This window comes from Mobula birostris, chromosome 23 (assembly GCF_030028105.1).
Source record: "Mobula birostris isolate sMobBir1 chromosome 23, sMobBir1.hap1, whole genome shotgun sequence".
NCBI classification, from domain to species: domain Eukaryota; kingdom Metazoa; phylum Chordata; class Chondrichthyes; order Myliobatiformes; family Myliobatidae; genus Mobula; species Mobula birostris.
Window position 1 is genome coordinate 41,544,102 of NC_092392.1, and position 14,305 is coordinate 41,558,406.

At 40.5% G+C, this 14,305-nt stretch overlaps 1 protein-coding gene across 14 annotated transcripts in view; it reads left to right on the plus strand.

Annotated features, from left to right (window-relative positions):
* anks1b (ankyrin repeat and sterile alpha motif domain containing 1B) overlaps positions 1 to 14,305 on the plus strand; it is an 860,133-nt gene that overhangs the window by 713,132 nt on the left and 132,696 nt on the right. For all 14 annotated transcript variants that reach the window (XM_072241217.1, XM_072241218.1, XM_072241222.1 and 11 more), the window contains one exon: positions 8,057 to 8,721. In XM_072241217.1, coding sequence (XP_072097318.1) covers positions 8,057 to 8,721 — 665 coding nt within the window. The remainder of the gene's footprint in view (positions 1 to 8,056; positions 8,722 to 14,305) is intronic.

The window sequence follows — 14,305 nt, forward strand, 5'->3', positions numbered from 1 at the left end:
GCTGACCAGCCGATGCTCCACCCACATTGGTAACTTCCCTGCAGTTCCATGTGCTCTTATTTTGCTAAGCAGCGTCATGTGTGGCATCTTGTCAAGGCCTTCTGAAACAAATCATGGGCTATATCTATATTTAAGACAAACAGACTGTACCCAGACTTCTACCATTTGCAAGTGAAGCCCAACTGCTAATTTAGTATATGGAAAGAGAAGATTATGAAGCCCTCTTGTCTGTACTGCCAATCAATAAGAGCATGGGTAATCTTTTACCATCCCCCACCCCCACTAACCATGTGTCTCTTAATACAATAAACACCTAAAAATCTACACATTGCTGATGTGAACCTACTAAAGAACTGGCCTCCACAGGGGAGACAGCTCCAAAGATGCTCCCCCCAGGGAAAAACTTGCCCAAATGGCTGACCCTTATTTTGAGAATGTTACCCTTCTTCTCGATACTATAGCCAGAGGAAACATCAGCTCTTCATCTACCTTGTCAAACTTGAGACAACTTTATACATTTCAGTGAGCTCATCTCTTCTTATCCCAGACTTGCAGAGGATAGGCCCAGTCTGCTTATTTTATTCTCATGTCACGTATGACAAACCCACTATCCCCAAGAATTATATTGAGATACACAAGGAAACATGCACTTCAGTAATGATAGTGAAAACATTCCTAAGGCAAAGAAGCTTTAGTTGTCAAGAGCTTTAGGCTCTGGCAGATCAAAGACTGACAGAAATATCAAATATTTCCAACAGAAGTTGAACAATCTCATTACAGTTAAAATTGAATACAGTAAGAATCTCCACCGTCTCACTTAAATATTTTTTCCATCTTCTGAGGTGTTCTCTACTTTTTTTAAAGTTCAACTTTCAAGTAAATTTATTATCAAAGCACGTTCGTGTCTCCATATACTATCTTAAGATTCATTTTCTTTCAGGTATTCACAGTAAATACAAAAAAAATTGTATCAATAAAAAACTGCACGCAAACAACCAATATGCAAAAGACAACAAGTTGTGCACATACAAAAAAGAAAAGAAAACAATGATAATAAATAAATAATAAATATCGAGAACATGAGAGGAAGAGTCCTTGAAAGTGACTCCATAGGTTGTGGAATCAATTCAGTGATGGGGTGAGTGAAATTGAACACTTATCAAATTAAAGGACTAGAAATTCCATGATAGTTGCTTCAGTTTTACAGGAGCTTAAGTGAGAAAATATAGTATAAAGTTTATTTAAAAAAGGACTACCTGAATGCCTTCTTTCTACACAGACTAATTTAATGAATTCCTTAGGTCTTCTGTAAAGTGTATCAGTTGCTTGATGAATATCATCTCGATTGATACCATCATGATCCAGCTGTGCTTTTAAAAGTTGAATGCTATCATCACCTTCATAACCACAGAGGAATGTGAAGAGCTGACTGTGGTGGCAGATCATCTATCAGTGGACTTAGAGCTCACCAAATGGCTAGATCCTCACCAGAATCCTACCATGATCATCGCACTTGTCTCACTTCATAAATGACATGGACTGTTTGAGGCATTTTGCACTTCTGCTCCTGCTGTTCCTCTGGCAGCAGTGAGATGGGTAGCATGTATCTTTGTTTCTGTCTGGAAAGCAGCTATCTCAGCAGAAGGCACGTGCCATTGAGCAAATGTTATGTGATGATGACACTGGACCATTCAAATAGGTTTATCATTTGGAACTCAGCTTCTCCCACAGCCTTTGAAGCAGCAGTTAGCTGATCTCCACCACCAGCAGCTCCTCGGAGATTTTGTAGAAAGATGGGAGTCCTGGCTGAGTGAGATCCGACAAAGGAATGGACTCTGTGGCTTGGGCAGGATTTGCGGGCTAAAGTTCAGGAGAGGTAGCAGAAAAGGCCTCAATGCAGACCCCCAAAAGTTCGGAAAGTTGTTGAGTGTTTCTGGCATGTGGGTCTTACATTTCACCTACATGATAACTGTTCTGCATTGAACAAGCACTCCAAAGTTAGCATTTTCATCTGGTTGCACTCAGTGAAAATATTTCTTTAATCAACATCATTAAAATGGATGAAATGGTCAGATAATTCATTGCTCCCTGTGGTTCAGCTGTTATTAGTGTACTGTATGACATTACACTTTTCTTTCATGGTACTGTTCATGTTTGACTGTGTATCTTTCTATAATACTGTATGCATCTAACTAAACTCCCAAGTAAATTTATTATTGTCACCATATACTACCCTGAGATTCATTTTCTTGCAGGCATTCACAGTAAATACAGAGAAACACAACAAAATCAGTGAGAAATAAAACAAACTGTGCAAATACAAAAAGGAAAATAAACATAATAATACTAAATCGGAAATAAATATTGAGAAAGTGAGATGAAGCGTCTCTGAAAGTGGGTCCATGGGTTGTGGGAACAGTTAAGTGTTAAGGTGAGTGAAGATGAGTGATGGTTGAGGGGTAATAACTGTTCCTGATCCTGGTAGTGTGGGTTCTGAGGCTCCTGTACCTTCTTCCTGATGGCAACAAGAGAAGGGAGCATGGCCTTGATGATGGATGCTACTTTCCGGCGATAGTGCTCCTTATTGATATGCTAAATTGTGGGGAGGGCTGTACCCGTGATGGACTGGGCCATATCCTATACTTTTGTTGGCTTTTCTGTTCAAGAGCATTGATGTTTCCAAACCAGGCCATGATGCTACCAGTTAGTGTACGCTCCACAGCACATGTGTATGTGTGTGTGTATATATATATATATAAGAATTTCATGATCTCAAACTCTGAACATTAAGAACAATAGCACACACAGAAGCAGCTGTACGAATGAAGTCAGTTCCTGTTGGAAGAGACAGCTGAACTCCATCAGAAGGTCAGGAGGTGTTAGTAGGAGTATGCTGAGCAGATCATGCTGTGACTGTAAGGTTAAAAAGCTGTCAAGTGGCAGGTTACCTGTTCCAGACTGTTATCATTTACTCGGAGATACTGGCATGCCCAGTTTTAAGAAGCCTCCAGTAGGGATGGATGGGTTGGCTGAAATCGCCTGGTTGTCTTTATGTTCTCAGAAGCAATGTGAAGAAAGTCTAGTCTTGTGTAGCCAGCAAACCCAAAAAAAAAGAAAGTACAACCCCCAGCTCTGAATCCTGTGGTATTCTCAAGCATGCAAGCTCACTAGCTGTCTCAACTATCCATCACTACAGAATAGCATAAGAGTTTTACATATGAACACCAAGTTCATAGTAAATGTTAAAAAAAACTAATAGAAATGGCACAATTAACTCCCTTTCCAACTTGCTATCAAAAAAGTTCCTTAGTGTGAATATATGGGAATTTTATGAAAGTTAATTTTTCAACACCAATATTTCACTGTCTGTTGTTTTTAGAACCATTTAGTTGGTTTCAATGAGAGCTTAAGGGTAACCATGCCTATCAGGTAACTTACCAGTTTTTGCTATTTCTCCCCAAATCAAGGGGACAGAGTTGCCAATATGCAGATGTATAAAGGGACCTCGTTTAAAGCAAGAATGAATGACAAAACAATGCTCTCACGATTAACATCACACAAAAAAACACAAAAAGTATAATCACATTGGGTGACAGTGTGAGTTCTGAGGAAGGTCGATGGGATATAAATATGCTAAGTGAATGGTGAGGACATTGCTGGTTTATGGTAGTAGAATTGCGGCAGGTTAATGTAGTAGAAAACAGTGAAATCATCAATTTTCATAAGAGAAATGAGAAAAGAAGGGTGTTTTAAATAGTAAGAATTGAAAAATATTAGCATTCAGAGAGATCTGAACCTCCATGTCCGTGAAACACTAGAAGTTAACATGCTATTATAGCGAAAATTAGAAATAGCGTTTAAGACTTATGGTTTTTTAATACCTTGCCTATTTAAGTGATTATTTAACTGTCTCTTAAACAAAACAATTGTACTTACCTGCAGCACTTCCTCATGCTGTGAGCTCCAGATAGCAACATTCTCTGTAAAAAGATTTTCCTCTCTAATCCCCTTTAAAACTCCTTCCTCTCAAGTTAACTCTGTGGCCTTTCATCTTTGATATCACCATGAGCAGAAAAAGATTCTGAGTATCTCCTCTATTTATGTCACTTATAATTTTATGTGCCCTCAAACCTCTTTCATTCCAGGGGGAAAACTATCCTGTACAATCTACACACACAAAATGCTGGGGGAAATCAATAGGCCAGACAGCATCTATAGAAAAAAAGTACAGTCGACGTTTTGGGCTGAAACGAGAAAAAGAGCTGAGGTTGCCAATTCAGGCAACATCTTGGTGAATCTCCTCTGCACTCTTTCAGTCACGACAACTTTCTTCCTATCAAAACAGCTCAAAATTCTCCAAGTACAGTCTAACCAATGCTTCATAAAGTTGCAAAAAAAAACCTCAACTTTTATATCCTACATCCTGAAATGTGTAGGTAAGCATACCTTATGCCTTCGCCACTCACAGGATCTGTGTACTTGAACCAATGGTCCATCTGTCCATTAACATTTCTTAGTGTGGCACCACTTGACTTGACTTCCCAAAATGCATCACCTCACACTTGTCAGGATTAAATTCCTTCTGCCAATACTCTGCCCAGCTTTTCACTTGATCTGCATCCTGCTGTCCTACTGACATTTCTCACTATCCACAAACCTAACAACTTTGTATCACTGACATACTTATAATCATTCCTTCTACATTTACATGTAAATTGTTTCATGAATCTCAGCACTGATTGTTAGCTCTCAGTGGGTAGGGTCTTAGTATTTGGGTTATAAATGCTCTTTGCAGTACTGAAATTCATCCCTTCATTTAAGTCATTATTTTCATCTGTAAATATCTGAATCTCAGCACTCTCCCAGTGACATATTTGTTTGTGCTCTTTTCTCCTCTGTGTGATAACCAAATTCTCAGCACTATCCTGAATGTCTCTTTGACTGTGACCCCACACAATTCTATTGTCAATGAACTCCTACTCCCCAAACTGATTAGACTCAAGTGACTAGGTGTTTCCAGCCTTGTTGGAGAATTTAAAGTTACTTTTAAATCAAAGATAAAATTGCCAGCGAAAGCAGTTATCCTAAGGATTAGTCGCTAAGAATGGCTGGGAGACTAAAATAAAAGTAATCTACTGAGAAATATCTTAAACGGTTATATGAGCTTTCAAAGACATGTAAATATTTTTAAAAGTATGAGGAAATATGGTCTTTGACAGAGAGAATGTAATGGAGGATAAGGAAATGGCGGAGAAATTCAACAGATGTGAGTCTGTTTTCATGGAAGAAGGCTTAAAAAATCTGTTCAGAACTGATGTAGATCTAAGCTCCAATGCAAATGAGGAAATGAAAGAAATAAGTTTTAGTAAATAAAGAAGCTGAGAGAAGTTAATGAAGCTGAAAACTATTAAATCCCAAGGAATCCCAGCGCAATGGAAGAGTCGGCTATGAAAAGAGCAGATATTCTGGTTCATCAGCTTCCACAATAGATTTTGGAATAGTCTCGAAGACTGGCGATTAAACAACATTGACTACAATTCAGGGAAACAGGGGAAGTAAAAACAAACTCCTTTGTATCAGGAATAGGGTAAATGCTGGACTTTATAATAAAGGATATATTATCAAGGCTTAGAAAACAAGCCTTGCTTCCGCTTATTAAGTTATGTATAATTTATGTCAATTTAAGTTTATTTACTTACATTTGCCGTTTCTAATTTGCTTCTGCCGCAAGAACCAAGTTTTCATGACACTTACACCTGTGCAATGATAAATTTGAACCCAGGCTTGAACTATTCACGATCAATATCAGCAGTCTGTATGAGGTGACCAAGTGCGGTATTTTCTACTTTGGTAATAATGTGAAGCAGAATGATAACTGTGGGTAGAAATGAGGATGCAAAGAAGTTTCAAGAGCTTTTTGACAAACTTAGTGAATGGAGCAACAACATGACAATAACGTACACTGAAAAGAAACGTGAAGGTTTTCACTTTGGCGGAAAAAGCAGGAAAAGGAGAACTTTTTTAAGAGATGAAAAATGGCAATATTATTGATTAATGAGGCTTGAGTGTACATAAGTCACTGAAAGTTGAAACATAGGGGCAACAGGCAATGAGGAAAGCAATGGATAAGTTGGCCTTTATTGCTAGAGGATTATACCTGAAGTATTGTGTATAGTTTTTATAGATGAATTTGACCAAAGATTCACCAGGTTGGTTCCCTGAAATAGTGGGTCTGTCTTATGAAGGGAAATTAAATCAACTAGGCTTCTATTCTCTACAGTTTGGAAGAATGAAGGTGATCTCATTGAAACAGACAAAGTTTTTAGTGCATTGCAGTTCAGATTTGGGATGGGTGATTTCCTCTAGCTAAGAAGACTAGAACAAGAGGCATTTGTCTGAAATTAAGAGGTAGGCCATTTAGGATTGTTGCAAATATTTGGAATTCTGCCTTCATATCTAACATCAGTAGCGTTCCGGGTATTCAGGGAATCCAGGGATATAAGAATAGGCCTTGATATTGTTGAACAGAAGGATGTGCTTGAGGGGCCTTATGTTGCTTCTTATCCAAAAACTTCTCTTCAACTTCACCTTTTAAAAGCCATTACAAAATCCATCTCTATAGTAGAGCTTCCAATTATCTTTCTTGCCTTCTCTTTTATTATCCATTACCATGTTTCTATTTGTGAAACACCTTGAGGCATTTCTTTTTAATTGTCAATACATAAATACAATGTCCTACTTTTGTCAGTATAATGTTATAGTTGCGCAGAATTTAAGCGTACCTGAATGGCAATGTATTTTTTTTCCTTCTCAGCCAAAGGAAAATGATAAATCCTGAGGTAGTCAGTAAGTCATTCACTGAGCATATAAGGTTTAAGTTTCTGTTCATAAAAGCTAGTGCTTGTCAATGAAACATGTCATCTGCAATGTGCTTAAAAGTTATGTTGGGATGGAGTTTAGGTAGTACAAGCTATTTGCTGAATTTATTGATTAATTCAAAGGTTTCAAAGCTTTCAAAGGTACATTTAACGTCAGAGAAATGTGTACAATATACATCCTGAAATGGTTTTCCTTCGCAAACATCCACTAAAACAGAGGAGAGCCCCCAAAGAATGAATGACAGTTAGAACCCCAAATGTTTTGATAGAGTAATTATGAATACAATAATTTCATTCACATCATATGTGTTTTTTTTTGTTTATTTCTAATATTAGCACCCCATAGACACATCCTTATCCTGTTCTCAATGTACAGATTTTGAAGGATATCTCTCGTAGGAATCTCTCTCTCTCTTGATTTATCTTGTTCAAAACATGTTGAAATAAAACTAAAGCATTTCAAAGATGTAAGTGCAATATGTTGTGAAGCTCAAAGAAGTGAAATATTTCAGTAATGTGGAACTTGACAACGTTTGCTTAAGAAATCCTTCAGTCTGAATGAAGCAGTAAAAATGAAATATATACCAGTGTTTCAGCACTAGTGCTGCTGCCTCAAAGCTCCAGCAGCTGGGTTTGACTCTCACCTTGGCTGCTACCTGTGTGTAGTTTTCACTTTCTTCCTGTGACCTCCTAGGTTTCCTCTGGGTATTTCAATTTCTCCCTGCCTCTGGTGGATAAGATAGCTGGTGTAAACTGCTCCTACTGTGCTTTGGTTGCAGAAGAATTGTGGATAGGCATGGGGGGAGGGTTGGAATTTTTGCCCATTTCGGAGAGAATAAGTTTCTAAGGAAATAAATGGGAGAATAACACTGATAAGATTCCTCTGAGAGCCGCTCTAGATTAAATGGGCTGAATAGCTTCCTTGTAATTTATAAGAAAAAATTTTTAAGTGCACTATCAGTTCCATGGCTGAAAAGATAAGAAATAAAGTAAAGCAGTTTACCAATCCCTCTTTCACTCTTGAGCTCATGTTCTACAGATGAAAGAGAAATTGATAAATTGTCTGTTACTTTATTTCTGAAGAAAACAACCTCTACTTTAATTAAACGCAATTCATCGTTTAATTGTTTTTTGTATAGAATTTGAAATTACTAACAGCTTATCCCTGTCTTTGCCAGAGGAGAATCTTTGCCAACGTGAAGCCTCAGCAGAAGAGGAGCTCCATGATGGGCATGTCCCTAAGCAATTTGCAGGTTTATTACATGGCTCTTCCCCAGCTTGTGAGTCTCCAGAGAATCCTTATCATCTGTACACCAAAACAAATAAGGAGTTCACCAATGACAGCGCCTTGAGAATCAAAGAGTCAACCCAGGAGCCAAAGTTAATTAGAACAGATTCACTTCAATGTAGCGATGAAACAAATGAGTCACAAGTGCAGCATAATAACAGCGATGCATCAATATCAGACAAAGAAGCCAGATCACAAGTTGTTTACAAGACCATTTTCCATACAAAAGTGAACCATAATGACAGTGACACTTTTGTCAGCACTAGAACTTTTCGGAATGACGATCACTGGATAAGCAACACTGGAGAAAAGCATGGCTTTGAGGACAGAGCTTGCACTTTAGGAAGGGTAAGGTCAGGAGGAAAGACTCTCCTTGAATTACAGTTGGGCAGAAACATTTCAAAGTCAGACTCCAATCTTATTACTTGCTCACCAATCGAGGAAGAATCAAGGAACACACGCTGTGAGTCTGTTTCAAACTACTTTAAGGAAAGCAAACAATGCACCGGGAAATGTTTGGAACGAACACCTTCCTTCACAGCTGAATGGGAAGAGGTAAGAATCATTATCAAGGTAGTATCTCTTCCAAATGTCAGTTAATGAAGTTTCCAAGAAGACACAGTATTTAATTTCTGATGTGTATTGGAAAAACTATGACATTGATAAACCAATGCAAAGTACAATCATTATTTAGAATAGATCATGATGTCTAGTTCTTTGTAGCATGTCATACAACAAATACAGTAAACTAAAGTTCTATTTTTAATAAATGAACTATATTTGCCAATTTATTATTTATGACACTGTATAAACCAGCTTGATAGGATAAACCATTGTATGTTTGTTCTGGCATTTTTATATTAGGGAAGTATTTATTTAATAATAGAGATCTGAACTGAGTCTCTCACAGGTTGTTTGTCTAAGCTAATCCTGAAATGTAACAAAAATCAAAATCATTTTAAGAATATTAATTCTACTATTGGAAATGTTAAGCACTTTGGGAGTGACTGTTGTGGCTTGGATGTTCCCACTACTTACCCTTCCCTCACCCCCCACCACCACCTGTACCCACCCTGAGGGCCCAAATGTTACTGCAGCTAAAATAGAAATAGGCATCCTTTAGTCTCGTGAGACCATGGATTTGCACCTTGGAAGGTTTCCAGGGCGCAGGCCTGGGCAAGGTTGTATGGAAGACCGGCAGTTGCCCATGCTGCAAGTCTCCCCTCTCCACGCCACCGATGTTGTCCAAGGGACGGGCACCAGGGCTGATACAGCTTGGCACCAGTGTCATCGCAGAGCAATGTGTGGTTAAGTGCCTTGGTCAAGGACACAACATGCTGCCTCAGCTGAGGCTCGAACTAGCGATCTTCAGATCACTAGACCGACGCCTTAACCACTTGGCCACGCAACAATACTTAAAGTCTCCTGAACATGAGAAAGTCTGCAGATGCTGGAAATCCAGAGCAACACACACAGCATGCCGGAGGAACTCAGCAGGTCAGGCAGCATCTATGGAAATGAATAAACAGTCAACGTTTCAGGCCAAGACCCTTCATCAGGACTGGAAAGGAAGGGGGACGATGCCAAAATAAAATGGTGGGGGGAGGGGAAGGGGGATAGCTAGAACGTGAGTGGGAAAGGTGAAGGGCTGGAGAGAAAGGAATCTGTTAGGAGAGGATAGTGGATATCAGGACGAAGGGAAGGAGGAGGGGACGGGGGGGCGGATTCGGGGGGTGATAGGCAGATGAGAGGTGGTAAGAGGCCAGGGTGGGGAATAGAAGAGGGGAGAAGGAGGGAATTTTTTGAATTGCAAGGAGAAATCAATAGTTATGCCATAAGGTTGGCGGCAACCTAAATGGAGTACAAGATGTTGCTTATATAAGGGTGGTCTCATTGTTGCACAAGAGGAGGCCATAGACCAACATGTCAGAAAGGGAATGGGAATTAAAATGTTGGGCTACCAGGAAGTTCCACTTTTGGTGGATGGTGTGGAGTCTCTCAATGAAGCGGTGCCCCAGTTTACGATGTATAAAGCCAACGTAGAGGGGGCCACATTGGGAGCACCAGACACAATAGACGACCCCAGCTGATTCACAAGTGAAGTGTAGCCTCATCTGGAAGGACTGTTTGGGGCCCTGAATGGAGGTAAGGGAGGAGGTGAATGGGCAGGCATAGCACTTTGGCCAGTTTCAGGAATAGGTGCCGGGAGGAAATTGGTGGGGAGAGATGAATGGACAAGGGAATCATGGAGCGAATGATCCCTGTTGAAAGTGGAGAGTGGGTGGGAGGTAAAGATATGTTTGGTGGTAGGATTCCTTTGGAGATGGTGGGAGTTGCAGTGAATGATGTGTTGGATGTGGAGGCTCATGGGGTGCCAGGTAAGGCTGAGAGGAACTAGCACTGTTAAGGCAATGAGAAAGTCAGTGAGTGTCGATGCGTAGATGTTCAGGAAATGATGGAAGAGATGCAAGTGAAGGCAGTATCAATGATGAAGGAAGGGAAATCCTGTTCTTTGAAGGAGAAGGAAATCTTTGATGTTCTAGAAAGGAAAGCTGCATCCTGGGAACAGATGCAACAAAGGAACTGGGAAAAGGGAATAGCATTTTACCCAAGGCAAGAGGAGGTACAGTCAAGATAGCAGTGGCAATTGGTAGGTTTATGAAAGATGTTGGTCAACAGTTTATTTCCAGAGGTGGAGACAGACAGATCAAGAATGGGGAGGGAGGTGTCAGAAATGGACCAAGTGTATTTATGCACAGGATGGAAGTTAGAGGCAAAGTTGATGAAATTCATGAGCATGAAGCAGCACCAATGCATTCATCAATGTAGCGGAGGAAGAGTTGGGGAGCATTTCCCGTGAAGCTCTGAAGTAAGGCATATCTAGGGCCCATGTGGGTCCCCGTGGCTACACCTTGAATTTGAAACAAGTGGGAGGAATCAAAGGAAAAATTGCTGAGGGTGACGACCAGTTCTGCCAGATGGAGGAAGGTGGCGGTGGAGTGCTGGGGGTGTTGTTGCTGTTGATGCAGAAGAAAGATGAGTCCTTTTGTGCCTTATCTTTTTTCCTTTGACAGATCTACTTGTTCACCTTTTGCCTCTCTTTCCTCATGTGAGGGAACTCTCTGCCTACAAGCAGCATCTCTGCTTTCATTGACAACAGCAATTGTTGATATGAATCAATGCATTGTTCCTGGACAACCACAACAATCTCCTGGATGGTATTCCTGTGTCCACTGAAAGCAATGCACTGCTCTTGAATGGAGTCCCTCTGCTCAATGAGGACAACAAGCTGTTCCCTGGTGTGTCTTAAGTGCTTCAAGCTGCTCCTGTGTGGCAAAGACCAGAGACAAGAGACCAGAATTATTCTGCTATCAGCCAGGATCAAACTTAATGTGGCCTCCACACCTGCTTTCATGTGCCAGTGGCAGTTTTCTGCTTGTATTTTTTGCTGAGTTCCATGAAAAGATGTATTTGCAGTTTCTAGAGTGGAGATCATGGTCTCCTGGCTCCATTTGGTCTCCTATGAGAGGCTAGAAATGCATTTTCCCATATTTTTTGTGATCTGCTGCACCTGGTGAGGCAGGACCAACACCCAACATCTGAATCAGCCCAGCCGGAAAGCAACCTAATCCTGGGTGGATGTGTAGACCATCCCTCTAGCGAGCTCATGCACCGGATTTTCTATAACTGGTGCCAGACTTCAGTCCACTACTGCCCTTGTTCATTCTGATGATGTGTTCTCCTCTATTCATATCTGCACTTCCCTGTGGTAACATTCTCTGGGATGGTTCTCTAAAAATGTCCCTTCCGGCTTCTGAGGGTGGCTTATAGCCAGAGATGAAATAGAAGCTTGTTACATTTGTAGGTGTGACCAAAATCATTTTATGATTATGCAGTATCATAAATATAGGGAAATGTATGGGCATGCACTTTGGTAGAAGGAATAAAGACACAGATTATTTTCTAAGTGGAGAGAGAATTCAGAAATTGGAGGTGCAAAAGAACTTGGGAATCCTTGTGCAGGATTCCCTAAATTTTGGGTTAACTTACAGGTTGAGTTGGTGGTAAGGAAGGCAAGTGCAGTGTTAGCATTCATCTTGAGAGGACTAGAATATGAAAACAAGGATATAATGCTAGGGCTTTATAAGACACTGGTCAGAGTGGACTTGGAGTATTTTGAGCAGTTTTGGACACCTTATTTAAGAAAGATTTTGCTGGCATTGAAGAGGGTCCAGAGCAGGTTTGTGAGAATGATTCTGGGAATTGAAGAGTTAATATATGAGGAGTGTTTGATGGCTCTTGGCCTGTACTCACTGGAGTTTAGAAGAATGAGGGAGGGATCTCGTTGAAACCTATGGACTATTGAAAGGTCTAGATAGGGAGGATGTGGAGAGAATGTTTTCTATAGTGAGGGAGTCTAGGACCAGAAGACACAATCTCGGAATACAAGGACATCCCTTAAGAACAGAAATGAGGAGAAATTTTTTCAGCCAGAGTGTGATGAATCTTTTCTACATACGGCTGTGGAGGCAAAGTCATTGGGCATATTTAAAGTGGAGGTTGATAGATTCTTGATTAGTAAGGGTGTCAAGGGTTATGGGAAGAAGGCAGGAAAATTAGGTTGAGAGGGATAATAAATTAGCCATGACTGAACAGCAGAGTGGACTCTTGGACCAAATAGTCTAATTCTGCTCCTATGTCATATAGTCTTACGGTCTAGATGTCATTGAGGTATTAACTGATGATGAAATCAAAAGGGATTTAATGATGATCTTGAAATACTATTAGTGAGCATACTTGCTGGTTGATTGCAGAGTGTTCCTGAGGTGGCTCGTGGCTTGTGACTCAGTAGCCACTCTGCCCACAGGCACAGATTGTCTGCTCCATATGGGTGAGGTATTGAACATGCTTGGTCCCCCTCTCCTATGTGATGCTGTCTCTCCTATTCCTCAATTTCTTTGTCTGAATGGAGATTAAACACATTGAGTAACCCTTTCATATCCTTCTTTTGAAAGCTGCTGGCTGCCAGAGATTTAACGTCATTGATAATGTGAGAGTGAATGTCTACATGTTAGAATGAAAGAACAGCATTTCTCTTATTCCAGAGCTCACCTTGAATACCTTGTGTAGACAAAGAAGTCTTGCTTTTGATCTGTGCCGCACCGATTCTCTATCCTGAAGGAGATGATGGTGACCTCCCCTGCTATACTCTCAAAGGTGGTGCTGGGGAAGTCTCCTAAACCCCAAGTACACTTGACCCACTTATTTTTGGCATTTCTTGGTGAACTTCACACAGCTCTATCTTGTGCCCTCTTTTCTCTTCGTGGAGCCAAAATGTTTCGTGCCGCTGCCTGGGTGCCATGGTGAATGTGCCTTTAAAAACCAGTGAGTTCCTGTTTTTGGTGCCACAGCAACATGTTTCTAACTGATCTAAATTTAGTGAGGCCCCTTATGGAACCACACAAATCCTCCTTTACAGCGTGATTCTGGATGCAAAGCACCGTGGCATTTTTTTTTTTGGCCAATTTAAGGAGCTTTTGAGCTGCATCCAATTAGAGATTAACACTCTGCTAAACACATAAAAAGAAAGGTAAACTCCATTTTCTGGGCAAAGTTGTCTCATGACTTCCATGTTCAATTGACAACATAGCCAGAACAATGGGAATATCTTTATCTTGTCAATTGCTTATTGAATTAAGTCGTGGAAATTTTCTTAATTGATTATTTCACATTCTGGTCACCTCACTATAGGAAGGATGTGGAAGCATTGGAAAGGGTACAGAGGAGATTTACCAGGATGCTGCCTGGTTTAGAAAGTATGCATTATGATCTGAGATTAAGGGAGCTAGGGCTTTACTCTTTGGAGAGAAGGAGGATGAGAGGAGACATGATAGATGTGTACAAGATAATAAGAGGAATAGATAGAGTGGATAGCCAGCACCTCTTCCCCAGGGCACCACTGCTCAATACAAGAGGACATGGCTTTAAGGTAAGGGTTGGGAAGTTCAAGGGGGATATTAGAGGAAGGTTTTTTACTCAGAGAGTGGTTGGTGCATGGAATGCACTGCCTGAGTCAGTGGTGGAGGCAGATACACTAGTGAAGTTTAAGAGACTACTAGGCAGGTATATGGAGGAATCT